At 37.7% G+C, this 27834-nt stretch overlaps 1 protein-coding gene across 1 annotated transcript; it reads right to left on the reverse strand.

Moving 5' to 3' along the window:
- Positions 1-739: 739 nt before the first annotated feature.
- LOC149243618 (uncharacterized) lies at positions 740-25111 on the reverse strand. Its single transcript, XM_089374581.1, has 9 exons — positions 24631-25111; positions 3777-4142; positions 3434-3598; positions 3148-3254; positions 2764-2985; positions 2106-2600; positions 1509-1999; positions 1240-1333; positions 740-1129 (listed from the first exon to the last, which is right to left on the reverse strand). Exons 1-9 carry the CDS (start codon positions 24862-24864, stop codon positions 1021-1023), a joined length of 2283 nt encoding a protein of 760 aa, XP_089230707.1. The 5' UTR covers positions 24865-25111; the 3' UTR covers positions 740-1020.
- Between the last annotated feature and the right edge of the window lie 2723 nt (positions 25112-27834).

Below are 27834 nucleotides of genomic sequence, written 5' to 3' on the forward strand. Positions count from 1 at the left end.
CAGGCCAAAACATCCAGACCAGTTACAATATATGTTGAATGAAGGCCATCTAACTTTGGGCAAATTTTGAGACCCGAGATAATATCCAAGGAACTGATTTACTAAAATCTTCAAGAGATAAATACCATGCAATCTAGACCTTTTCATGTAGTCATAGTTGGCAGTAAGGGAGAATCTATAGAAACAGAAAAAACAGCTATGAAATCTCCCCAATATCAAGATGTAGAAACAGATTCTTCAATAACCTTACATGGACGCTAGATTAAAGTAGATCATTCAGTTGCTTACTGGAAATTAAAGGGATGTAGACTCAACTCTTTAAAGCAATGCTATAGGCACAAGTTACAATGCATAGAGCCTAGTTGAATACACGTCACCAATACAGAGTAAGTGTATTCACGATATATATTGAAATTTCAGAATTCCATCCCAGATGCCTCCTTGTGACAGTTCAAAATATGCAGGCATCCAATATGAGTACAAAAGTATAAATGTGTCAGTGTTTGACAACCTTGATTTTATTTGTAATTGAGCTCTCCTCTGAAAAGTGCCATCATCACAACATAAAACATATGCAAAACAAAAATAAGACTAAATGGCAACTCTATGTTCCAATAGGCAAACATTGGCCTTTTGTCACATTCAAGATGTAGGATACAATCAAGGACGGAATTTCAAGTGAATCATCCCAGAAGAAATGGGAAACTGCTGCCGCAAATGATGACATGAAATCCACATGTAAGATCTGATTAAATTGAAGAATCATCCCAGGAAACACCAAAATCAGTTAAAAAGCGAGCAAGCACCGTTTCATACATCAGCCACCAAAATTGCTTGAAGCTGTTTCACATCGAGGGCATAAGCCCTGGCATTCCAATATCTCAAGAGGATGGGAATCTCAAAAATAATGAGCAAATGAGACAGGGAAAAGTGGAGAAATGCTACCGCATCTGATGATTTGGAATATACTTGTAATATTCATAAGGATTAAAAATCAACCCAAAAAGGTTCCACAGAAATCTAAAGGCAAGATAGCACTGCTTCATACGTTAGCCACCAAAACTCCTTGAAGCTAATTGACATCCAAGGCAGAAGTGGAGCTACTCCAAAATTGAGAGAAGATGGGACTCTGAAAAATTAGGACAAATATGATCCAGAATAAGTGCTTCCAGAAATTCCAATATCTTTATCGTTATTCTATCCTTCAAATTTTTCAATGATTGTTGAGAAAAAACGCACCTTCCTCCACTGAAAACTTTGTAAGCACATGAAACACCAGATGACAATGACAGCCCCTTGAAAGTTTTACCGAGATGTGGAGAAATAACTTCACCTGTAATAGTTGTCTGTATATTAGTGAATACAAAATTGAAGTTGGCTCTATGTATAAGAAGCATGTTTTATCATTTGATTTAAAAATATTGCCATAAATCTTCATATGTAATCACTTTTAAATCAGGCAGAAAGCTATATCTTTTCCTCTCGATTCAAAGGCAAAAGAACCATACCTAAACTTGCAATATTGGTACCTAGGACAGATATGACATTCTGTGAAACATAAGAGAGAGAATTAAATGGTTGGAATCCAGTTGGTGACTTTGCATTGATCAGATGAGCAGATGAGTCCTCCACAGTTCCAACAGAAGCTAGCAATGTCCCTGAATGGACATCTACTTTTTTTGGTCCACTGAATCTAATGCCTGATGAACTCTTGGTGCATATTTGTTTAAACCATATCCCAGAAGGAAATCTCTTTGGATGGATCAGCCAGATGACTATTTCAGCATATGGAAAAGCATGAAGGATCGATATCAAAAATTGGAAACCAATGCATACTAAACTGACTACAGTATTTAAAATTGTGAAGAAAATATAGAATACTGATGTTGTGGGAAGCAACAACAAAAGTGGTGTAAAAACAAGCGATCCAACAACATGCTGCTCCACACTATAATCATAACTGTCAATCCTTGCTCGTAAAGGATTTCGTTTTTGGCCCCTGTTCAATAAGAAATATACCATCAGCCCTGAATGTTACTTTGCAAAATTTGCAACATTCAAATATTTTACAATTTATAGAGGAAACTAAAGAGCAACGATGTGACCTGAAAAGGCGCAATAAAGCAGCCAACGCTTGAATTTGATGTGAATATACAAGTGCCAACAACCAATGTAGAGTTGATATGTGCAATGTTGCAAGTAAAAGAATATCTACAAATAATGCAGCTTGTATTGTGAATCCAAGAAAAAATCCAGAGACAGCTAGCACTTTAATGCCATACTTTAAAAGTGGCTTAACAAAGAACCATAAAGTAGACCAGACTTGGATGCTAGTCAGTGAAAATATTCCCAATGTTTCAGCAAGTTTAGTGTTCAGCTTGAATCCTGCTGGAACACCCATAAGCCAAGCACAACCAGAACGTAAAATATCATCTGTTATGTCATGGACTAAGTATAGAACCCAATTGCATATAGCTTCACAATGAATGATCAATATCAGCCCTCCAATACTTCCTAAGAAAATGTCAAAGGCAATAGCTGACCAAATAGAATGCCTTAACAATGCAGTTCTATGAGCAACAGCTACAGTCGGTTGAAACCTACACAAAAAATAACCTTAATTTAGAAAAAGCTTCAATATACAACATCGCAACATGACGGAACAATGACAATACATCTATAAAAGATCCAAATGTTGAAAACCAATATAGAGGGATCTGTGAGACTTTGTGATGCAGCAGCTTGCAAGATAACAATTATTACCGGAAACCACTTCCTACAAGAATGACAGGCCAATATATCAATTGACGACTGCGGACATGTAAATTTATCCATGTATTTCTGAATAGTTTCAGAAATATTTTATTCAGAAACAATAATGGTCCATTATGCAGAATCATGGCAGTGAACTGCAGACTGATGTAGAATAATGTGGCAACAAATGCCACACTTGCAGCTATCATAATCCATATGTAATTTATCATACTGCAAAACCAAACTGCATTTCAATTAGAAATTCCATAATTCATAATGGACTAGATAACAAAACATAAAACTCTGTTCAAACTTCAAACACATCAAAAGAGCTCAAGACATTATGCTACTCTAGGTATCCCAGAAATGCACATACAGCAGAAAGTGCCTTACATGGAAATTAAAGAAAGCCGCTTACAAGATGTACCTAGAGGTTTCAATGATTCCTGGACTATAATTTGTACTGCAGATGAACTATTCATTGCTGACATAACCACATCCTGAAAACACCCTTAGTCATATCAGCATTCTGTCTGACACCACCCAACAGATTGAGGACCATCTCATTTGTCATTCTTCCAACTATATATTATGGGTACATGCTTTACTAAGCCATCAATAAAAGGTTAAAAATCAAATTGCCAAAGATGGTCATGGAGTCGTAGGCATGGAAACTTACAAGGTTAGAAGGTTCCCGTTGTTGCTCAAGATCAACCATCCACTGAGGGATTGAAGGAGACCTTTTACTATCCCGTAAAGAAACTTTAGGAGGTTCCGACAAGAATCTCCAGGATTTGAAAGAAAAATGATGACTACCATATCTTGGTTGTTCATATATTACTGTCTGCCAATAGAGAACTGGGTTAAAACTTAATATTCATTTTGACAATTACATTAGAGTAACAACAAATTTTGTTTTGACAAATGACAGGGATGGGTATGTTGATTAAATGAACTCGGAAGTGCAAAAAAGTGATAACTTAAATTAATACAAAAAATGCATATTGAAATAAATTGCATACGTGAATATCCGGAGCACAAATCAACCCCTCCCAATAAAAGTAAAATAATTCTGGAATCCATCTAAGCTCTTTCCTTGGTACAGACTGACAAATTAATTCAATCCAAACAGTCCCACATTTCTGATACTTCTCATGCAACCAGCTTCTGTTATGCAGATCCTTCTCACCACATTCACTGTGATTCTTATGAGGATCAATGTCAGTCAACCCATTTTCCCTGTTGTTAGGTACTATAATGTGATTTCTATCGGTGTTGCTTCGTGATTTCTCATAGCCTTGTTCCACAATACAGCACCCAACTACTAGTAGATTTGCTCGCCCTTGCAAGATGAATGACATTTGAGTTTGTGTGGACTCAACAACGGCCTGAAAGAAGAAGATGCATTCTACAATTAGTGCTGCAGAAAAAGCCATTTACATATATGTAAAGGAATACATGTAGCATTATCTGAAAGAGTTTCTAACTAATTGCACCATATAGCATTATCTTTTCTAACCAGTTCTCATCTTGTAGCTCATAATAAAGGCACAACGCTATACTAGCATCCACCCAAACCATTACAAGCCTTTGTGTCTGTTGTTGTTGAGATCACAACAGAGAGAGGAAGGATCGAATGGATCCACCGTACCACCAACAAAACCTACAAACTGCAATAAAAGAGAGAGAAAAGTGCTGAATAAACACTTGAACAAGTGTGCTATGGCTGCAGTAGAGGTGTGCTATAAGGAGAGATGCCAAGCATGTTGATGTAGGTCAGGCAGGTACTTCTGCACAGGCCTAAGTGTCTAGGTGTGCGGAAGTTGCCTAATACACCCTTAACCTTAGCAATTGCTTTGGTGATTAAAGTAATTGACTTTTATAAGATAAAGTAGGTTAATCTAATGATATGCAAATGTTTTTGCATTAGTGAATTAGATGAATCTCAACCATCGATCTCTGATGTTGAGATCTAATCTCAACCGTCAATCACTTTGGAGATTAGGGTTGTGGATTTGATCATAACTCGCACTTATAAAAGAAAGGCTAGGCAAGGGAGAAGACACATACAGTAAGTACAATACAGTGAGAGTGAGATCTCAGTGATTGGGTGGAGAAGGACTTCCATTCAAGCATGCCGGGTTCATGGAAGACTGCAAGGAGCAGCAAGGGAGACAGATCCAGATCAGCTGAGGAAGATCAAAGGACAGATCTAGAGCTTCATCAGTTGGATTTGTATTTGTAATTTCCTCAGTGGGCCATTATCCCAATAAGGGAGGCCATGTAGATTCTGAAGATTTAATGAGCTGATTTAATTGGGAAGAAAACTTTTGTGTGTAATGTGTGATTGAGATTAGTTGTTTATTTGCTTCCACTGTTTAGTTTTGTTAAGATCCTAGTCGTGCTTTTATTCAGTAGAACTATGATAAATCTGCTAGGTAATAAATTGCCAGGTTACTGGGTTCAAATATTAACAAACACAAGTGTAACACCAATTTTAATAAGTGAACACATTCTCTAAGAGATGTGCTTGCACTCCCACATTGTATTCTTACTAGAGGTATTCTTCAGTCCTATTGACCTACTTGTGTGGTCTTTTTTTGGACATTAATAGAATTATCTTATGTCCTCTTCTATTAGAGACAGGCACTCCTATGATGAGGACCCTGATATGCCCGATGATGCTCCCTAAAATTTGGATATGTCTCCACACGTCACCCAGATGTGTTTCCACATTCCTGCATTCCCACATCACAAAAACTTGTTGGAACATTTGGTTTTGCAACTTCGTGATGTTAATAAAGTTGTATGGACTTCTCAAAGGACATTCATCTAATATGGTAGGCAAGATTTACTATGGCTGGGGTGGAATGAGGAGTGTACCTTGTTTCAACTGAAGCTTTAAACTTGCCATTAAACAAAATATCATTATGAGGAATGTACGTTGTTTAGAGTCCAGTGGAAGTTGTAAACTCATCAATAAACAAAATAAGGTTCCTTGTTACAAAGAGAACAGATTGATACAATGTCCCATGTGTTGCTTTTTACACCTAGTATTGTATGAGGTTCCACGTGGAGTAGTTAGACATGTTAAATTTCTAGTCGTGCTCCCCCTTCTTAGGCATGATGTTCAAGGCATGCAATATTTTATTTGTTTCCTAGAGAGGTGTTAGTGTTAAAATCTCTACTCCAACAACCTCAGTAAATTAAATACTTATAATTTCTTTACTGAAAAATTGATTTAAAATGGATTCTTCAACTCATTGAATAAAATACACTTGTTGGAAATTTCAATTAAAATCAAATTATCAATAGAAGCTACAAGAAACCAATCTCCAAAATACACAGAAATTTTTCTCTTACAAATATCACCCTTTCAATAAAATTGCTCCAAGTTTACATGGGCTCTCAAAGTAGGAAAATTGCCCCTGAGCAAACAAGAAAAAATTACAGAAAAACCTAGTTGTTTTGGTGCACCGAACAGCCTATACAAAGATACCAAAACCTATTGTAAAAACCCTCCTACTACTACTAAAATCTGTCCCAGAAATTTGAACGACCGCCCTTCTCGTTTGTTGGGTCATATGGCCCTCTTGAAGTTTCCTCTACACCTGTTGTGTATAGCCCCTTCAATTTCTGAGAGTTGGGATAATCTCCATTTACTGCTAACACTGTTTCCTCCTTTCTCCTTTGGACTTGCACACTGAGTGAAAATCCTCTATCACTCTCTCACTTATGTTTTTCTAGAACTCGGTGTATCACACAATCTGTCTTTTCCTTTCATGTCTTCTTTTATAATATTGAGTTGATAACCAAGTCTCTATAACCCTAATCTCTCAACGAGATTGACAATTCAGACTAAATCCCAATTGACGATGGAGATTACATCTAAATCACTAATGTAAATAATTTACATTTTATTAGACAATCAACTCACTAATAAGAGACTCTTCACTTTAATAATTAATTTTAATTAATGTGAGTTACAAAATAAAAAGGACTTTTTGGACGATTTCCACACGTCTAACACTAAACATGTGCCTAAGTTCATGTCTGATGCTACAAACATCAAAACTCCCTCTTAGCGAGGAAGGAACTTTTTCAAGAGACACCTGGGATTGGCTTTCCCTTCGATCTTGGCACGATGTCCCACACATCATTCTAAACCATGGCATTCCTCCAAGCCTGCTGGTTTGTTGCTACTTCAATGATGCTACTTATTAGTGGCATATAGTTTGAAAACTTCTTTGGAGGCTTGATATCCCTGACTGCACTCCTAGGACCCTCCACATGCTCTTGAGCATCTCTCAATGTCTACGTGAACCATCGAGGTTTCCTAACAGGACTAGGAGTTGATCTCTCCTCATCTAAAGGTTGACTTCCTGAATTGGAAGCTATTGATCTGCACTCAACCTTCGAAGCATCCTGCTCGTCCTCTATCACTAGTAGGGTCTCATGTGACTTCCAATATGCAGGGTCCTCCTCGAACTTCACATCCTAGCTCACCACAGAGCTCCGTTGTGCTGGAATGAAAATCCTATAAGCCTTTGAAGTCTCGTTGTATCTTGCAAACACACCCTTTATGCTGGAGGGCTCCATCTTGGTCTTCTTCTCTTCTGATACAAGTATATACATTGGACAACCAAAGATACGTAAGTGACTCATCTCTGGCTTCACGCCAGTGAATGCTTCTCTCATGTCTTATCCTACAACATTTTGTGAAGACTCTTGTTATGGATGTAGACCATTGTAATCCATGCCTCTACCCAAAGGAACATGGACAAATCTTGATCATGGTCCATGGCCTTAGCAACCTTATATTTTACCTATTCTTTCTCTCTGCAACCCAATTTTGTTGTGGGTTGTAAGATATTGTCAGCTCCCTCTTAATTCTTGCCTCCTTACAAAAATCCTTGAATTCATTATCGGTATACTCACCACCATTAACTAATCTCACGACCTTGATCTTCTTCCCTATCTAGCTCTCCAAAAGAGTCTTGAACTCTTGAAACCAACTGAAGACCTCATCCTTCGTCTTCATGAAGTAGATCCATGTCTTCCTAGAGAAGTCATTAATAAAAGATATGTAATACATGCCTCCCTGTAGTAATGTTATTGACATCGACCCACATACATGTGAATGCATCAAATACAAAACCTCCTTGGATCTCGATTGGCTACTTGTTAAGCCTTATATGAATCCCATGTTAACCCTAAAACCCTTTATTGAGTCCCAGATATTGTGTTATTACATTTTCATTGTTATATTGTTATGTTAGTTAGAACCTTTCATTGTACCATTTCATTATAATTGTACCCTTCCTCTCCTATATATATACTAATGAGACCTAGTCTTAGGATCATCAAATTTTGTCTTAGACAATGTATTCATTGTAAAAGGAGGTTTCCCCCTCGAAGTGGACTGTAATTATTGGTTTTTTATCATTTTTTGGGCACAAGGTTAATAACACTTAGAATCAGAGCTATGATCCTAAGGTTTTGTTGCTTCAAACGAGTCATCTAGCCAGTTTTGCTATAACTTGTTTTGGGGAAGGCCTCAGAGCATGAAATTTTGGGTACATCGAGAAGTCATCTCAAGGCACGTCTAGTAAAATCTTAGATACCAATTCACTATACTTTCGGAGGTATACCTTGTTGAAGTTAGGGTTTATGAATGGTCTTGAAATTAGTTTTAAAAATGTGATTTGGAATTTTTGTTATAATTCTTTTTCTGACAAGATTCAAACCATGCAATTTTGAGCATATTGACAAAACATCTCAAGGTACGTCCTATAAAAATTTTATACTCTACTTCATTGTAGTATGCCCAGGAGGAATAATATGGGGTACAAAGGGAGGTGCCCAAGGTAATAATGAGATGTACGGATAATAAATAAATGGGCCATAGTTAATAAATAAAGTGGTTAACCCACATAATGTAAGGGACCACAAGTAGTTAGGAAATAATGTGATAAGCCCATAGTATTGGATATATGGTACTGAGAGACCCATGGTTATTACCCATGGTATTGTATGTACGAAGCCTATAGAGAGGCTAGAGACTCTCCATTGAGGGATGTCAAGTATTGTTGTATTGACAAGCATACAGCGTGTGGAGTAATCTAATCTGCAAACTCGTCGCCCAAATAATCCCAATACAATTACAAGAACAAAATAAAGAATCTTCAAATCTTCATTGATAATGATATCAAAACCCTTAAGGTAGGGCAACACCATACAACTACTACTTAAGGAAGGAGATCACTCCACAAGCCATATGCTTGTCAATACAACAATACTTGACATCCCTCAATGGAAAGTCTCTAGCCTCTATATAGGCTTCATACATACAATACCATGGGTAATAACCATGGGTCTCTCAATACCATATATCCAATACTATGGGCTTATCACATTATTTCCTAACTACTTGTGGTCCCTTACATTATGCAGGTTAACCACTTTATTTATTAACTATGGCCCATTTATTTATTATCCTTACATCTCATTATTACCTTGGGTACCTCCCTCTGTACCCCATATTATCCCCCCTAGGTATACTGCATTCACTCTAATTTCAGAGATATATCCTATGGAAGTTAGGTTTTTGAATGGTCCTAAAATCAACTTCAAAAGAATGATCGTGGCATTTTCACTGTAACCTTTTTTTTCCAAAACACTTTAGACTATAAAATTTTTAGAGATCTGAGGAGATATACTAAAGTACTTGTTAATTTTAGGCAACAATGGTATGTTCTATGTTTTAGAGCAATTTTACTTCAATTTCTTTTATGAGCCCAATATCAATTTTAGTTTAGCAATCACATCAACATGATAGTAAAACGCAGATAGAACATAAACATAAACAGTAGAAGACAAACCAAGACAAGAAGACACAAGATGTGGCACCACCCAGGGACAAACCCCAATGTGGGGAAACCCTTGATCAAATCTTCTTTTAGTCTTCAATAGTTCAATAGAGAGAGTACAATTTACAAATGTTGATAATTTATAACAGCAGCAAAAAAGCCCTAACCAGAAAAGTCAACGTTGGTCAACAGGGCAGATTTGACCCTCAAAGATTCAGTCAACTTCGGCCTCCAAACAGCAAGATGAAACAGCCCTCAAAATAGTCGAATTCTGTCTAGTCAAAGTCTGGTCAAACAGTCAACCTACAGTCAGCCCTAACACAGTGAACATTGGTCAAACAGTATAGATTGCCTCGATTTTTGTGCCTAGAAATGTGACCTGCCCAAACAGAATTTTCCCCAACAAAAACGCAATGAAACAAGTCAATGTTGGCTAGTCAACACTAGTCAAGCCCTTTCTGAAATTTGGTCAATGCTGGTCAACATCCAAAACTGAAAATTATTGTCCTTTCCTTCGCACATGTGGAGAGAGAAGTTGCCCAGAAATTCGTACCCAATCAGATGAGGAGAGAGAAATGTGTGAAGATGAGTGATGTCCAAATGAGGCCAAGTCACCTTATATGCAACGTTGAGGATGAATAGACGTGACTGTTGGGCTTCTAAGCCTACATGAGTTTGTTGGCGACCTTGATAATTTGTCCAAAATATAAATAAATTCATATCTTCATTTGTACATGTCAGAATCGGATGATCTTTAGATCAATCCTACACCTCTCCGAGAGAGGAAACTAATAAGAATATCAACTGTCATAAATAAGATGACCCATGTGGAGTTTGGCCCTAGTTGCCAATTTTAACAGTACCTTATATTAAAATTTCAAAATCAAATTTGAAAAATTGGACATGTCACACACTATACAAGTTTGCTCTTAGGAAGAGGCCACAAATTAGCAAGTTTTGGAAAAGTTACCATAACTTTCACTTGGCACATCAAATTTTAGTCAAACTCGTGGAATTGTTGAGAAGACATATTAGAGTATTGCAAACCAAATTTCATATTCAAAAGGGTTCAAATTTCAACGATATATTAGGATAAAGGTCAGCCACCCAGATAGTCTACAAATTAGGATTTTGAAAGGTATGTAACTTACAATTGGTGAAACTTCTAATTGGAAGATGTATTTTTGGTGATTCAAAATTTGTGATAAAGAGGAAAAAGATGAGCATTATTAAGTGCTCATATGGCTACTACGGGTGCTTCAAAAGTTACTTCACCACCTAAAACTCTAGAAACCTCATCCAAGACTCATGAAGAAATAGAAGATGTCCAATACCAAGTATCAAAGTTGAAAGGTCAATTATCATACATGGAACAAAGGATCAAGGAAAACAAAGAAGAAATGCACAATGTCAAGGAAGAAATACAAAAGTCCATGACTGAAAATAAGGAAGAAATACAAAAATCCATGAATTCCATGGAAAAGCTTCTCTTGGAGAGGCTTCCTAAAGGGGATATTGAGATCCAAGGAAATCATAAAAATAAGAAGAAAAATTGTGTTAGAACTATAACATATGGGGAGTATTTTATCACAATTGGAGAGCACAAATAGCGAATCATAGAACCATGATCATGATTTTTCATGTCAAAATCCACATCAAAAGGGCTTCAAGTCCGCACCAAGGAACTACTACATTCCAAAGATCAATACGAGGAAGTTTAATGGTAACAAACATATAACATGGATATTCTAGATGGAACAATACTTTGATCTACACAAAGTGACACCCTTACAAATGGTAAATATGGCATCCACGTATTTAAAACAAGATCAATTTGTATGGTATCAATGGCTTTGTGAAAGGAAAAAGGATTTTATTGTATCTTGGTCAATTGTCACAGAGGAATTAATAGCACATTATCGGGATATTAAGAGCAATACATTCTTTAGTAAATTCATAAATCTTCGGCAAAAGATCCAATTACAGAACTCATTTAACAATTCCAAAAGTTGAGTCTCATGTTAAAGAACATTTCAAATGATAATTTGTTAGACTTATTTTGGCAACTTGAAAGGAAAGGATCCAACATAAGGTGTGTCTCTTTGAACCTAAATCCCTAGAGCATGCTTTCAGTGTAGCAAGGAAGGTTGAAAGTAAAAATATGGCTAGTAGAAAAGTAGTCACTAATGACTATAGAGAACATCATGCTCCCTCTCCTAAACCAAAAAGGTTAACACCTCAACAAATGGATGAAAGAAGATTAAAGGGACTAGTTTCAATTGTTATATCAAGTATGGTAAGGGGTATAAATGCAGTGAGAAGAAATTATTCTACATAGACTGTGAAGATCATCAAGAAGATCAAGAATGGGAAACATCACAAGTCTAGAGCTAGAAAAGACTACTCCAAAAATATATTGTCATGCATTGGCCAACATTAGTACTCCACAAACCCTAAAGATAAAAGGATATATCAAAATGAAAAAAGATAACAATGCTGATTGATTCATGTAGAATCCATAACTTCATTAATTACAAATTGGCAGAATTTCTTAATTTCTTGGTATATCCAACAACAGAATTTCAAGTAATGATTGCAACTAGAGGTAACACAAATTGTTCAAGGAAGTGCCATGGTATTAAGTTGAATGGGGGGGGTTATTTATTAGATAGTCCTATGATTGCAATCTGAATGGGTGGTGTTGATGTTGTATTAGGGGTCCAATCATCAATGGTTACAATCACTGACAACAATGGCACTTAATTTTCAAGATCTTTTAATGAGATTTTCCTCTTAAGGAAATGAAATTGAGCATAGAGGTATCCAATGGAAACCCTCTAAAGTGATAAGCTCTTCTAGCATGACAAGATCACTAAAAAAGGGACACCATGGTGTAATTGCACAATTGTGTTCATTAGATGTTCAAACTTTGATATCCTCTGCTCCAATGGATCTCGAAAAAGTTATCAAAAATCATTCCAAGGTATTTGGAGAGATGTCTAAGAGTCTTCCGCCTGTTCAAGATCATGACCATGTTATGCATTTGCAACCTAGAAGTGTACCACTTAACATTAAACCTTACAGGTATCCATATGCATACAAGAGTGAGACTAGGCATATGGTTCAAGAAGAGGTTGGCATCTCAATCTGGCAAGAGTGCTTTCTCTTCACCAATGGTGATGGTTATAACAAAGGATGGATCATGGCATATGTGTCCAAATTACAAACAACTCAACAAAAAGACAATCAAAGATAAGTTTCCCATTCCTATCATTGATGAATTATTAGACAAATTGCAAGGAGAAATTTTCTTTAATAAGTTGGATCTTTGTTCTGGATATCATCAAAAAACAGAATGAGGCGCAAAGAGCTTCCCGAAACAACCTTTAGAACTGTAACACCCCTATTCGACACCTAGAATGTAAATAGCATGAATATGCAGAACTAGGCTGGTGAGAAGAGACACACCAAGTAGGTTGGTGAGTCGAGGACATCTTTTGAGGATTGTGCTCATGTGCATGTGTGTATATGTGTTATAAGGGGCATTGTGCCTATGTGCATGAATGTGTACATGTTTTATATTTTGAGGCTAGAAGGTCTGGTAACGTAATTATGTAACACATGCATTTAATAAAATATAATGGTTGTAGACCGAAAAGACAAAAACGCGAATGGGGACTCCATGGATGAGTAAAAGAGACACTCATGATGTAATAATCATAAAAAGTGCCCATGCATATAACCAAAGTCCATTAAGGGCTTAAGGAGTGCCAAGTGGCGGAAGCCACTGAAAATATGCATGCATACAAAAGAGGCATGTTTGGCACAATGAAGGATTACGCAAGGGATCAATACACGTGAACCCATGTGGAGGATGCTAGCAGACGACCATGAAAGCAAGGAGACCGTTGTGGAAACGACGCATGTAAGGGTACCTAGAAGACCCAAAGCACAGTGGAACTCTTGGAAGCCACAGAACCTGTTGGTTGGAGGCTACTTGGCTCGGTACCTTGGCTATGTGAGGCATAGAAGGGTACTTGGAAGGCCTGTCAGGGCAACAGAATTCCTGGAAGCCACGGGACTGCTAGTTGGAGGCTGTCAGGTTTGGTACCTTAATTGTATGAGGCTTGGAAGGGTACCTGGAAGGCCTGTGAGGGCAATGGAATTCCTAGAAGCCACAGGGCTTGCTAGTTAGAGGTTATCAAGCCTAGTACCTTGACTATGTGAGGCCTGGAAGGCTTGTGAGGGCAATGGAACTCCTAGAAACCATTGGACTACTAGTTGGAGGTTATCGGGCTTGGTACCTTGGACAGTGGTTGTTGGTAATGGGTGTGTACCAAGTTTTGGGTGTGTTTACGCCCATGTAGTCAAAGCCCTAACTTGAGGGTGACCCACTGTTGGCAAATATGAACAGAGTTTGGTTGGAACGTCGAAGCCCTACAGCCAATTGGCCATAATTATAAAATATAAGTATTTCTCTGTTATGTTTATTTTCCACTGCAAGGTTTTTATGTATTCATGAATATTTGAATCTTAATTATGAAGCATATATATGTTAAAATATGTCTGTAGATATGCATTACATTATGCATTTCATCAGACAAGAATTTATTCCGGATAATGACGAAGATAAAGAATTTAGTGATGTCAATGATGAAGATGGAGATGCAATTACATAAATATATTGAGACCATGAGCCTGGACTTTTAATTTATGATTTCAAATGTATCTACTTGATATCATGTTTCTTCATTTGTACTTTTGTGTTAAAAACTTGTGTTTAACTTTTTTTTACACTCATAATTCTCCTAAGACTAGTGAGGAAATCAAGATGACGAGATCATATATGTCACATTGTTTTGTAGTATGTTATGTTTCATTTTGCTTTTCAATGAAGAAAGACTGCTAGTTTAAAATTTTGGATAGTTTATGTATATTTTTTAATTTTATAAAAATTTGAGAAATGCATGTTTTTGTATCTACAAGATCTCTGCTTCGATATTTTAACCACCTTGGATTTTTTTTGTTACATATTTTCTCCAATGTTCAATAGGGACATGCCCCCCCATGTTTCTCATGCTATGGTGGTGGGGGGCTGCACCAAGGGAAATATTTCCCCATGTCCCCCTTTGGAGTAACTCAGGAAACACATGCGGAATGTTTCCCAATGTGGGGGACAGATTTCCCCAAAAGGGTGCATCTAGGCACCTCCCCTCCCCCCACCAACTCTAGGAGGGGGATGCCTGGGTGCCCCCACCCCCAAATTTTTTGTTCAACAACCCTTTAAAACAGAACAAAAGTATGGGATAGAAATTTGAGGAGTTTGTGACCTTGGTAATTAAGGGAAATATAAATTCTTAAAGTAAAAGTGGCATTCTCCTTCATCTTACCTTTTCTATCCAAAGTCTTATTTATCACTGACATTCAGTCATAAATGAAACTAATTGGATAGAAAAGGTAAGATGAAGGAGAATGTCACTTTTACTTAAATTTTTAACATTACCATTAATTGTTTTAGGATGTTTGAGAGTGGTTCCAACCTCATTGGATTTCATATGGAGAAAGTAGAATTTCATATCCCTTCCAGAATTCAGAAGACTTATTATAGCATTGATTGGCAGGAGTATAGCATTTCCACCAGATTGCACAATGATGAATTTGCATGGGATGAATTGTTCTTGTTCGGATTTTATCATTATTATTTTTATTTTTATAATTTTAGAGGCGGGGACCCCTATACTAGAGATGTTGACATTCCCCCACCCCCCAACTGAATTTCCATAATTTATGGGTACTCCCACACATCCCCCATGTGCATCCCATTCCAGCACTCCCCCATCCTGGAAACTTCGTGAAACATTGTTTTTTTCCATACAGAATCGTATTTGTATCTGTATTCATAATCAAATATTGTTACTATGGTTTAAACTTTAATGTGTTGGGGTTAGGCATTACAAAGAAGTTTGGGTACAATTGATTATGAGATTGACCAGGTATCAAGGTTTTTGGAAGAACACCAACAATAATTCCATGTCAGATTTGCAAAGCATTGAGTACCAGAATTTCAAATTTTTATGTCTATGACAGACATAATGATCAGGATTGACAGAGATGGAAGATTTCTCGAGCTCAAATATTAAATATTGATAGTTTAAAAAAGGCATCAATGACTTGCAGGCAAGGACATTGATGAAAGGTCAGTTTAAATTTTCATAAAGTTTCAAGAAAAATTCTGAATTAGACACTAGAGCCATGAACTTGGAGAACATCAACAAGAGTCTATGCCATGGATAAGTATGTGAAAAGAAAAGACTGAGGTCAGGTAACAGCAAGTGAGACTAGCATGATGAAACCTGTCCAGCAGACTTTGATCATCTGAAGTGACAGAAAGATCGAGGAAAAATAGGGATGCCAAGAAGTGGTATGACTTTTCCTATGAGAAGGCATTTAAATGCCACCAGAAGGGCAAACTTCTATCCAAAGTCAAAGAATAGCCCATTCTACACAGCAAAATATCGTTGAGATTGTACAAAGTCTGACAAAATCACAAGGATTAATGACAGAAGTAAGATTGCGCTGACATTTTTGTTTTACAATAAATCTGCACACTAATGGAGTTTTCAAACTTTCCAGCAGCTTCTGCATTTAACTGGGGGTTGAAATATGGTTGTCAGGAGTCAGAAGTATATGAGCAAAACAGGAAGGATTGATGATCACTATGCCATCTGCAGCACACGACATCATACCGGGTGTCTCAAGTGTAGGGCATGGAACATGCATTCTGAAGAAAGAGTTCATGAGTTTTGTATGAAGATGCAAATAAAACAAGAATATTCATCTCTAAATCAAGCTATATGTGTCACAGACTCGCAAATACAAAATAGCAGATCAATGGTGGCCACCTAAAAGGTGTTAAGGATGCCAATGAGTCTGCAATCAGTGAAACAATACAAGAAAAAACAATTACAAATCAATTGACTTTAACAATTCACTTTATTTATTTGAAAATATTCTTGAAACATTGAACATTCCTACTGGACATTGATCCTCTGAAAAAGTTTTCACTACATGTTACAAGAAAAACTAAGAGACAAACAGTATGATGGTGAAGCCAACAAGGGCAATGCATTATTACAGAAGTCAGAGGCAAGTGAGAGCAAGCAAATAAAGGTAAGATCTTTTAAAATTGCATAGCAAGAGAGTTTGGTCATAAATCAAAAACAGTAGAGTACCATTCCCTTACAATTTTCGGAGACTCAAATTATTATGTCCATTGTCGACAATAAAATGGATACAGGGAAGGAAAATGCTTGAAAGAAATTTTCTTATGTTACCAATTAGTCTACAGATTGTTGGTAACTAGACTTGAGTTCTTTGAAGTGCATGACTTCCCAAGTTTTCCTCTCTCTCAGAAATGACAGAAACCAAACTCAATAGTGGCTCTTGGAGATGAAAACTATATGAATAATGAAATGTAGGAACAAGGTACCATACCAATTTACATGAAGAACATGAGAAGTGAAATGTTCCACCAAGTTTTTGGGATGCAAAAGAAGGGAAACACATATTGGGTACGTGTGGAAACATCCCCCAAATTTAGGGAAATTCATAGGAAACGGAGGGACAGAGGGGTGCCTAACATAGGGGGACCATCTCTAGAATAGTTATTTATAAAAAATAAGAATAGAAAATAAAAATTATTAAAAAAACGCAACATAACAATTCAACATCGTGCAATGGATTATTTTCTAACATAGTTTTTCTTAAAAAAATAATAATTTTTGGGGTTTTCTGGAGAAAAATCATGGCAGGACATCCAAGCATATTGCTTTTCAAGGGCGGACAGTTGGTGTTCGACAGGCATGCACCCAGAAGCCCCCCATTTTGCGAAAAACATCCCACACATCGCCAAAATGTTTCACAGTGTATTTCACCAAGCTGCACAAAATAGGAGGCATGGCAAAACATTTCACAAGGCACCCCCCATCCTAGGGGCATGTAAAGTGTGTAATGTCCCAAACTAGATTTTGCAATAATCTTCACAATTACCAACGAGTCATTTTTAACCAGCACTTTGCAAAAATGACATTGCCAATGATTTTCTGCTAATTATTAATGTAAGGACATTTCGTCAAACATACTGCATACAATTTAACATGAAACCCTCATTTAACAGTAAGCAAAAGCAACAAACTCAGCCTTATTATATTAAATATGAATCTGAATATACATGAGAAACTGTCAAGACTCCAGCAAGATGGCACAAATGGCTGACAATGACCTCTCCACTGAAATCGTTGTTGCCCAATGAGAAACCTGGATGACTCCTCCTTCAAAACAGCTAGGGTGAAGTCTTTCACCACCAAAGACCAGTTATTTTAATCAACTAGGGAAGGTAATTGCTCCACCCACGAAGATCATGCTTAGGGTTATAAACCCTCAAGCAAGCTCCAAGAGCCAAAGTAAACAATCCATCAGATATCCAGACATGCCTAAAGAACGATCTTGAACTCCCTTATCCCAATACCATGGGTAAGTATTCCATGGGTGCCAATACCAAGGGTACCAATACCATGGACAAGTAATCCATGGGCACCAATACCATGGGCAAGTAAATACATAATAATGTGACTTTATAAAGCTCCCCACTGTTCTCCTGACCACTTTTTAATCTAATTAAATCAACCATTTCCCCTACAGTGATCACTCAGAAAAAGGACATGACAAAGTGCAGGGGGCACATCCCCGACCCTGCAAGAATCAAGACATGTCCCCATGGAACACTGAGTGAAACACATCCAAAATATTCTATATATCCCTGGTTTGCAGAACAATCTTCTCAATGTCAATCATGTTGCTAATAACACAATGAGAGGAAGTTCAAAACTGACAAGTGTTTGATTTGATAAGATAAGATAATTTCATACCACAAAAGTAGGGTAATGGGTTTCAAAAGTACAATCTAGTAGTGACATGCGACGGAAGTGCTGAAGCAACTCCTAAAAACTAGAACATAAAAAGGAAATAAACTAAGCTACTGAAAAAGAGAAATAAGCAAAGGCATAATCATCTGCAACATGAAAAAGGCTACTCATCCTCATCAAAAGAGGAAGCCCTAATGTCTCAATAGAAACAGTAGTGAAAATAGAGGAAGATGATGATGTCCTTGCCAAATCACCAACCACAGAGAAAACAAACACAATCATAAAGAGATTGTAATTACTTTCAAGGAGAGATGCCTTTACAGGTTTGAATCCATAGCAACAAAACAAAATTACCTGTAACTTTTGTAGATTGATAAAATATGGCACCGAAGGTACAACCATCTCAACTACTATTATCTTAAGCTAGTGACTAGGCACAGAATGGTGAATGGTCCACCAGAATCCAAAGAGAAGCTAGTACCAGTGAAGCAGGTTCATCAGGAAAGCAACACCATGACAACTTTGTAAGAACATGGCACGGTGAGTGAAGCAAAGGCTAAAATTAGTGGACAGTGATAAATGGATTGACAAGGATGGAATCAATTGGTGGCTCTGAATATTTTCCAGTGTTCTGCGATCAATTTAAAAGCCTTTGAAGTATTTAAGAAATTCAGGAAGTTGTTAAAAAGGCAGAGAGGAAAAAAGACAAAGGTTTCAAGGACTGACAACGATGACAAATATAACCCATTTTACAGGTACTGCAAAAACCATGGGATTGAAAGACAACAAACAATTGGCAACAACCTGTGCCCTGAGCAAAAGAGGATTGTGGTGTGAAAGAACCATGAGATTCTGGAGATGACCAGAGTGACAGACATACAGTGCATCGTAAAGGGCTTGATTATTATTTTTAGGCAGAAATGATGAACATCTAGAGTTGCAGTTAGTGATAGTTCACTAGATGCTAAAGATAATATTGGTACTTAGAGAGTCACAAAAGTTTCTGCTACTATCTGCAAATTTACAATTGTATAACATGCTATAAGACTGCAATCCAAGGAAGCTCAAATATAAGAAATGTGAGAATGAATGTATTTTGTAACTTGTTTAAGATTGATAAGTATCTTTAAACAGGAAGGCAAATTTGTCAAAGAACCCAAGCATTTTTATGAGTAGAGAATGTATCTTAGAATATACTCCATGAAAAGTTATTGATGTCTAGAATGCGAGAACTGTCTATTAGGTAATTTGTAAAGTATTCACTTGTTCTGGGAAATGAAGGCCCGATGAGGTGTGAGCATTCAAGCCTCTTTGGTTAGCACTGGAACAGTGCTATTCCAAGAGAGTATGTAATATCCCCTTCAGTAACCTAGATTTGTATTATGGCATGCTTAGCACTTTAATTCAATTGCATAGCATAGAAAATTGAGCTATATATGATTCTATGACAAGGCATCATGCACCAACACTTGGCATGGCACAAAATTGCAACTATGCTACCAACCAAAACTAGATGTGAACAAGCTTGTGGAGGTCTTCCTTGGGAAACAGGTCTGCTATATTTCGAAAGTCACCAAAAGTCACCATGATAGATAATTACTGCATCTTAGGGGTCTTGTTTTATGAATAAGTTGACTTGAAATTTTAAACAAGCCCAATCATAAAACCTTGAGTGGAAAATTTTGAATATTTTAATCAGCCATTTTGTTTTATTGAGCCTTAACCCTAGCCAACCTAACCTAAACTTCGGGTAGAATATTGTTGACTATATCTAGTTGAAATTGTCCACTTTGATACCCAAAACTGGCAATAAGTATTCATTTATAAATAAAACCCCAGACAATTAGAGGGATACCCACCACATAGATGAACCATCTCTCTAATCCGACTCTTGAATGCATTTAAAACTATCACAAGAACTCAGGTCAATTCAGCACCTACACGTGTGGAAAATAATTTCCTGCGTAACTTTCAAAGAAACCAATGGTTTTAAACACTGAATTAAATTTTGTGCTTTTAATCTAGCTATTACAATTTTCCAGAAGGGCTGCATTGCTATTTTGTTGACTTAAAAATGATATTGGAGCATCAAATAAATACAGGTTTCTGTATATATGTTTTGGGTTAGCTGATTTCAGAAGTCTCACATGAATGAACCAAAATTAGGATAATCATGTGACTCTAATCAGTAACCGCTATCTGTCCCATAATGAGCCCACGTCTCTTGCCATCTCTCAGAAGGGTTTGATCTGTTTTGTTTATTTTACTCAGGAGGCTTGCTTGTATCCTTTATTTGCTGTTGTTTATTTCAGATTTTATCTCTGATGGTTCTATAAAGCCTTGGATGGCTTGATCTGAACATATTTATGTTCATCCAGTTTTGTCCCTGTAAGCCTAGGGTGGCTTATGGACCTCACCTTATGAAAATGTGTATCTTGAGATTTAAAGATCGTTCGCATGTGTGCATGCTTGTATGTTAATATTCATGCCCTTAAGTTGCTTGAAATCCTGTCATCTCTGACTAGTCCAAGGATTGGCTCTGATATGGAAAATACGTACTAATATGCTTATGCAATGGTAATTGCAGCCCCTGGGAATAGTCAGGGTTACCAGATAATAGCCTCTCTGCCTGACAATAGTTCCTGAGAGTAGTCCAGGCCAAGGTAATTGAAACTGCGCAGCAAGACTAGAACCAACAGGCCTGGAGTGGTTCACAAGGGTCCCAAACTGGACCAGATACCAACTCTGTCCCCGCTCAGCCAGCTCATAACCCAAACAGATCCGTTCATCTGGTTCCAATCCAGGGTTCAAACCACCCCTCAACAAACCCAGGCCCACACACATGCCCCCCTGGTGAGTTGACTGCTTCTGCAAACTGACTCCCATTTTCCAACAATATCCAGTCTGGTCCTGGTCTAACTCATAATCAGTTTCACTTCCAATCCAAATAACTTTGATCCAAGTTACCCCCTTATGGAAATTAATATTTATGTGTACGCAGATCCTAGGACTAATCCAGGGTGCTTGCTCTCTCAAGGCCATCAAAATTATTATGTGAAGACTCTGGGAATCATCCTGACTGCATTCATCTCCAAAGATGGGCTCTGATGGAACTCCTAGCTCTAGAATAATAGCACCAGAGTAACCATGGGCATGATTGAGATAAAATCTATTATCTCCTTTAATTAAATGATCTTTAATTTATTGTTGTGATGGAGGTCTCCTCCCATGCTTGTATGGCCCCATGAGCTCGTGCTGATATGATCCTTTGTTGATAATGGTAATGAAGAACTCAAAAGAATCTGGTCTAGTACATGACCTCATGTTCATAGTCTAACTCAGTCTCCTCGAGAGGAAGCCTTCATGCATTTATATTGATTGTCCCATTGTTATTGTTGAGAAATATCTTGGTTTATTTGACTGCCTGCTTGATGAATGCTAATGAATGTATCCCTTCCAGTTCCAACATACTATTTTCATGGTGCACTAGGCATGACAGATTGGCTTCCAGGAAGAGTTCTATGGTTGGGCAGAAAGTGACTTGCAATGTAGAGGTCTATGATTGGGCAAAAAATTTAAAATAACCCATGCATCTTTCCAGCAGTTGCATAATGGTGAAAGTAACTGGTCTATTTCATTTGTCTAATTTTGAGATTTGACTGACACGGGATTTCCAGTATTGTGATGAGGTTGTTGCAGGTCTAGCCCAGGCAGATTGCATTGTAATTTTTCTAACACTGTGATTACAGAATTTCTGTGAGGTGATGAACGTTAAATGTTCTCTGGAATTTTGGACCGTTGTACCTTTTCAGCAATCTGCGGGCCCTATTGAAGTTTAATCATGGTGATGCATCTACACTCTTCATTGTATAAGCTTGGGAATAGCTTTGTTATATTTGGCTATCCACAACTATTGTACTGGGCAGAATCCAGATAGGCCCCAGATATCAAGTGATGATTTAGACTTGTAGACTTCAATATTTGTCACAAACCAAACTGTGGATGACTGGTAATAAATAGTAATGTCTCTGTGATTGAATATTGATCATATTTTAGTGTTCATAAATATTATCAATAGACTTACAGTTTAATGCCTGGCATGAAGAACGTATGTGTTGTTGTTAACTTTCCAATCCAACTCCCTCTTGGAATCTGTCCAAGAGTTCCAAGAACGAGAGGTTATAACCTGTGTCTCAGTTTTACAACTGTTTTGTATCACCTGTAAAGGCTGCAAAGCTTTTATGCCTTATTAATTCTTGAATCTTGATCAGGATGTTTCTTTGGCAGAACTTTAACTTTATGTTAGATAATCCCTTGTGTAACATTGCTCTTAAGATTTAAATATAATTGCTTAATAACTAACCAGTTGAGTTAGGAAGGTCAACCACTTGTCCTCATCACCCTCCATATATGCTTCGTGTCCACAGACTAATAGGCCACATTGAAGCCTTAAACCTGGTAAAACGTAATGAGAACCCTTGTTCAAACCTCGTGGAGGACATGTTGACGTAACAAGGCTGAGAAAATGTTGTACTTTATATACCAATATAAAAATGTATGTATTGCATGTAAATTTGGGACAGCATCGAAGTGGGATGTTACAAAGCATACCAATACAGCTTATGGCTAGAAGAATAACCAGGCTACAAATGAATCAATGTCCCAATGGACAAAAGATTACCTCATTACTCCCTGAGAAATTGACAGGACTGGTGAGAGCAGGTATCTCTTACTGGCTCTGCAACATTTCAAATCTTTAGGGTTCTCATTTTTTTACACTGTTCTGCAGCCACAATTTCTCATATAGGCTTTGGATGTTCAATGAAATAGGGACCATAGTAATCCCGATCTTCAGAAGAAAACACAGATGAGGCTCCAGTGATGGGTGCATTGGGATTTTGATATTAGCATCCCTGCTATGTCTGAAACCAAAACATGACAATGGTATTATAAACTTGCCCTCCAATTTAAACTGATTCACCAAAGGCAACCAATGGACGAGCTACTTTCTGTCCTCGTGGAAGTTCAGGTTCAAGCATATCATGGCAGTTTAGCATGGATTGGATAACATGTGCCATAGGCTTAGACTACTATCTTGCCCCTGCACTTCCAATGACTCAAGCAATTCACCAAATCATATGAAAATACTTTTGAAGCGTCATCTAGGGTTGTTCGGATTCCGGAACTGATATTATTGATAATTGTATATACCATCACTTCACATGAAGAAAAAATTAACTTATGCAACATAACAACAGCGCCCATGTATAGGTAGCTTCAATTGAACCAAAACCTGTATAGGTAGGGCCTGCCCTTTCTCTAAAGAACTCGGCGGCCAACTAATTTGGCTTTACTGTCCACCCTCTTCTTTGCGCACCTTTGTTGGATCCTTGCTGGGAAGGAGAATCGGTGTGTGCCCCAGGTCACAGGGAACACTATGAGCAAAATCATAAACGAACGGTGCAAACTTCCCAAGCCATGTTAAGCAAGGGGATGCCAAAGCATCAAATTACAATGAAGCCCTTAACCCCTTCAGATCAACATCAAGTTTTCAATATCTGGAACTCTGAAACGATACATGCCCGCGATCCCAAAATTCACATTCTTAATATTTGTAAAAACAAATTTGAAAAAAAATAGAGCGAAAGAGAACACTCTGACAAGACCCATTAGGGCAAAAGCCTCCGAAATTGCCATGATCTAGAACATCAAATAATTATATGAAAACTAATCATTTGTTGAAGTCACTGAATGTTTGTTTCTGAAACATGGATTTGGATACAATGGCAAGTACTATTTTTCCTTAGCCTTTAAAAATGAGATATAGAACTGAGAATATATACCTCCTCAATGATGTTCTTCTTCTTGACAAATGAGAGGGAAGAGGGAAGAGAGATGAGTTGTTTCTTCTGTGTATACTGTGTTAGGGCTTAGGGCTTCTTCTGGGGCAGAATGAGAGGGGAAGGAGAGAGATGGGCACCATTTAAAACATCTAAAAACAGTAAGTATCTTGTTTTTTTGTAAGGATATATAAAATGTGTATACTGCACAAGAGTATAATAAATTTGGGCACAATTGCATACCTGGAGGTGGGTACCAGTAGGAGCAGAGCCACCTTCGTTATCAAGTGATACTGAAGCTGCCACCACAATGTCAACAGAATTGTGAAATCCATGGATCACCCAACCCAGCAACAGCATGGTGTGATGGGGTGACTCAGACGAAAGATGGCGCGGCCACCATAGCCTGCACTGCATTCTCGTCTTGTCTTCCATCATCCCCCAATTTCGGCTCTGTAACTCCATTTCATTATACATACTTCTGATAAAATTGCAGGAGCAGTGTTTTCGTTTTTTTCTTTTCTACAGGAATCTCTTCCGTTCTTTTTTTCGATACAGGATTCTGATCTACATGCTGCATATCATAATTTGGGTGCATGTTGAACACCGAAATAAGGTACAGGGATGGACGAGCACATCTCAAAGAATGTATTTTTATTGGATAGTGGGCCTTCAGCGGTTTTATATTAGAGTTTCCCCTTTGTTTTATATGCTGAGAGTCTCACAGAACCAGGGATGAAATTTGATGGTTAAATTTGATGTGGCCATTTCATTTGATTATTAAATATAATAAACAATGCAGTTTGACTATCCAATATAATAAAAAAACTTAAATGATTGGTTTTTCAGATTTATTATAATATTTAAAATAATTAGTTAAACTGGTTAAATTTGAAAGGTAAATTTGTTTGTAAATTCTAATTTTATATAAGTTTTTTTTTTTTATTTCTCAGTCAATTAATTATCTTTATAAATAATTAATTAAAAGAAGATATGTTCAACCAGGTTATGTTTTTATTATTCGGCCTGGAGTATGCCGTAAAACTGCTTCTGCTTGGCTAAGAGCTCGTCTTCCTCGGACGTAAGGAAACAGGTTAACGGCCCAAGACCCAGAGGCATCTGGCAGGAGTGATGAGCCTGCTCCCTTACGGACCACCAGCGGGTTATTTCAGGTGGCGTGGTTTTCCTATCTAACTGTGATGAGTCAAACCGACATTCGCGGATAGCAGCCAGAGATGGCTGTCCTCACTGTTGGTTTTGACACCTGAGTTGAAAGGTTTTTCCACCTAGGTGAAAAAAAAAAAGGTTATGTTTTTATTATGTGTTTTTTATTTACTTAACAGAGGATATGTAAAACAAGGTTATGTTTTTTAATGTGTTTTTTATTTAATAAATAGAGGAGATGTTCAACCCGTTTTGTTTTCTTATTTATAAAATTGATGTATTTTTTATTTTTATATAGATTATATATAATTATAAGAGTTTGGAGTATGCTTAAAATTGTTTTTGTTTAAGTTTGTTTTTGTTAGGAAATAGGTTAATGGATCAAGATTTAGAGGCATTTGACAAGAGTTAAAGCTTTGCTCTTTTAAGTACTACTAGGGTGGAGTGGTTTTCCTTGAATCACAGTGATGAGTCAACTTGCATTTGGGGATAGCAGTTAATAATACAACTAAATTATAATAAATTTTCTCATATAAAAAAATATTAAATATATATATAAATTAATCTTCCCTAAATATATAGTAAGAAGATGTAAGAAAAAAAGTTAGAACAATTTTTTTTAATTATAAAATAGACATCAGATAAATGTTATTGGGTGTTCTTATGGAAATTTTGTAACAGAGATTTTACCAAATATTGAATCAGTAGAGAATAAAAACTCATTATTATATCATCAATGGTGAACAAAAATGAATAATAAAAATATATCCAACAAAAAAACATTTTCATAAGTCATTAATACAACTTAATCAAATGTCAATAAATAGTGGATGGGATGAAAGAAATCATGCATAATAAAATTATTGTATCAATAATTTTCTAATAAAAGTGAAATAGATTAATACAACTTAATCAAACAGAGCACAGTTGAAGGAGGGTGGAGTAAGGCGAGGAGAAAATGAGGCTTCGTAAGGGTTTTGGGTAAAACCCTAGGTTTACTGCAGCACGACGCACCACCTGAAGGCACCCGGACCCGGACGACCGACAGTATTCTGTTTCTCCTCCGTTTCAACCGCAGTTGTCCCCATCTGCCGGTGGTTAACTGCTACCAACATGGGCGATGTCATGGAGGTTGAGGAGCTTGATTATTCCGAGGAACCATTTCCCGACCAAGTAATTTTTGGAAACCCTAACCTAACTTCGTTGGCCTCAAGCTCTACTCCCCTGTCTGTCTCTGTTCTGTCAAGCACTGCGCCGGTGGTTACCTATACTGGTCATAGTACATCCCCACTGGTTTTTGGGTCCCTATCCATTGATTCTCCCGCCCTCGACTGCCCTCCATTATCCCCGGGCACTCTACACATTCTCACTGTTATCACTCCACCATCGCCCTCTTTTGATCCAAATCCACCGATAAACCACCTCCATCCATCTAGTTCGACCCTGTTTTCGGCTCCGTCTGAGGATATCCCGGCATCTTGTGGACAAATCCCTCCCATCTCTGCAAACTCCCCGTCAGGCTGTTTTGAAACTCCTGCGGTGAAGGTTAAATCAGCGACTCATCTACCTCAGGAGGGCTCTGTCACACCAGATCCGTTGTTGGACCATCCATCAGCACCACGAACTGGGAAACGGAAGACCAAGTGTGTAAAGGCTACCTCAAAGGACATCACCATACATTTTGGCGTGAGTATAGCTATTGGGGAGGCTGCTTACATGGCTAGTACTGTGCTGGTTGGACATGTTCGAGGCAGAGCATACTCAGTGGACAGACTCACCTTATGGGTCCGAGAGATTTGGGGAAGTATGCTTAAAGAACTTCCTGAGGTGCAGGTTTTGCCTAGGGGCTAGTTTGCTCTTCATTTTGCTAAAGAAAATTACACAGATCTGATCCTCGCTAGATATTGGCATATTGAGATGGCTCCAGTACTCCTCAAGAGATGGAGTCCCCTTTTCGATCCGGAGAGGGAGCATATTGGGGCGGGACCTCTATGGGTTCACTTGCCAGGGCTTCCACTACAATATTGGTGCGAGGAGGTCTTCGTTAGAATTGGAAATGCCCTCGGCACTTACCTAGACCACGATAGAACATTCGTTTAATCGAAGAATCGAACCCTAGCTCGCATCCTGGTCCACCTGGACACACGAGAAGGATTGGAAGAAAAAATCACTCTTCAATGGGGGAAATACACTCGGGTGCAGATCCTGGACTACGAAGGAGTCCCTTTCCAATGTAGAAGATGTCACAGAGTTGGGCACATCTTTAAGGAATGCCCACTTATC

Source organism: Pinus tabuliformis, chromosome 8, assembly GCF_031772625.1.
Source record: "Pinus tabuliformis cultivar Carrire ecotype Pingquan chromosome 8, CPIR1, whole genome shotgun sequence".
Classification (NCBI taxonomy): Eukaryota; Viridiplantae; Streptophyta; class Pinopsida; order Pinales; family Pinaceae; genus Pinus; species Pinus tabuliformis.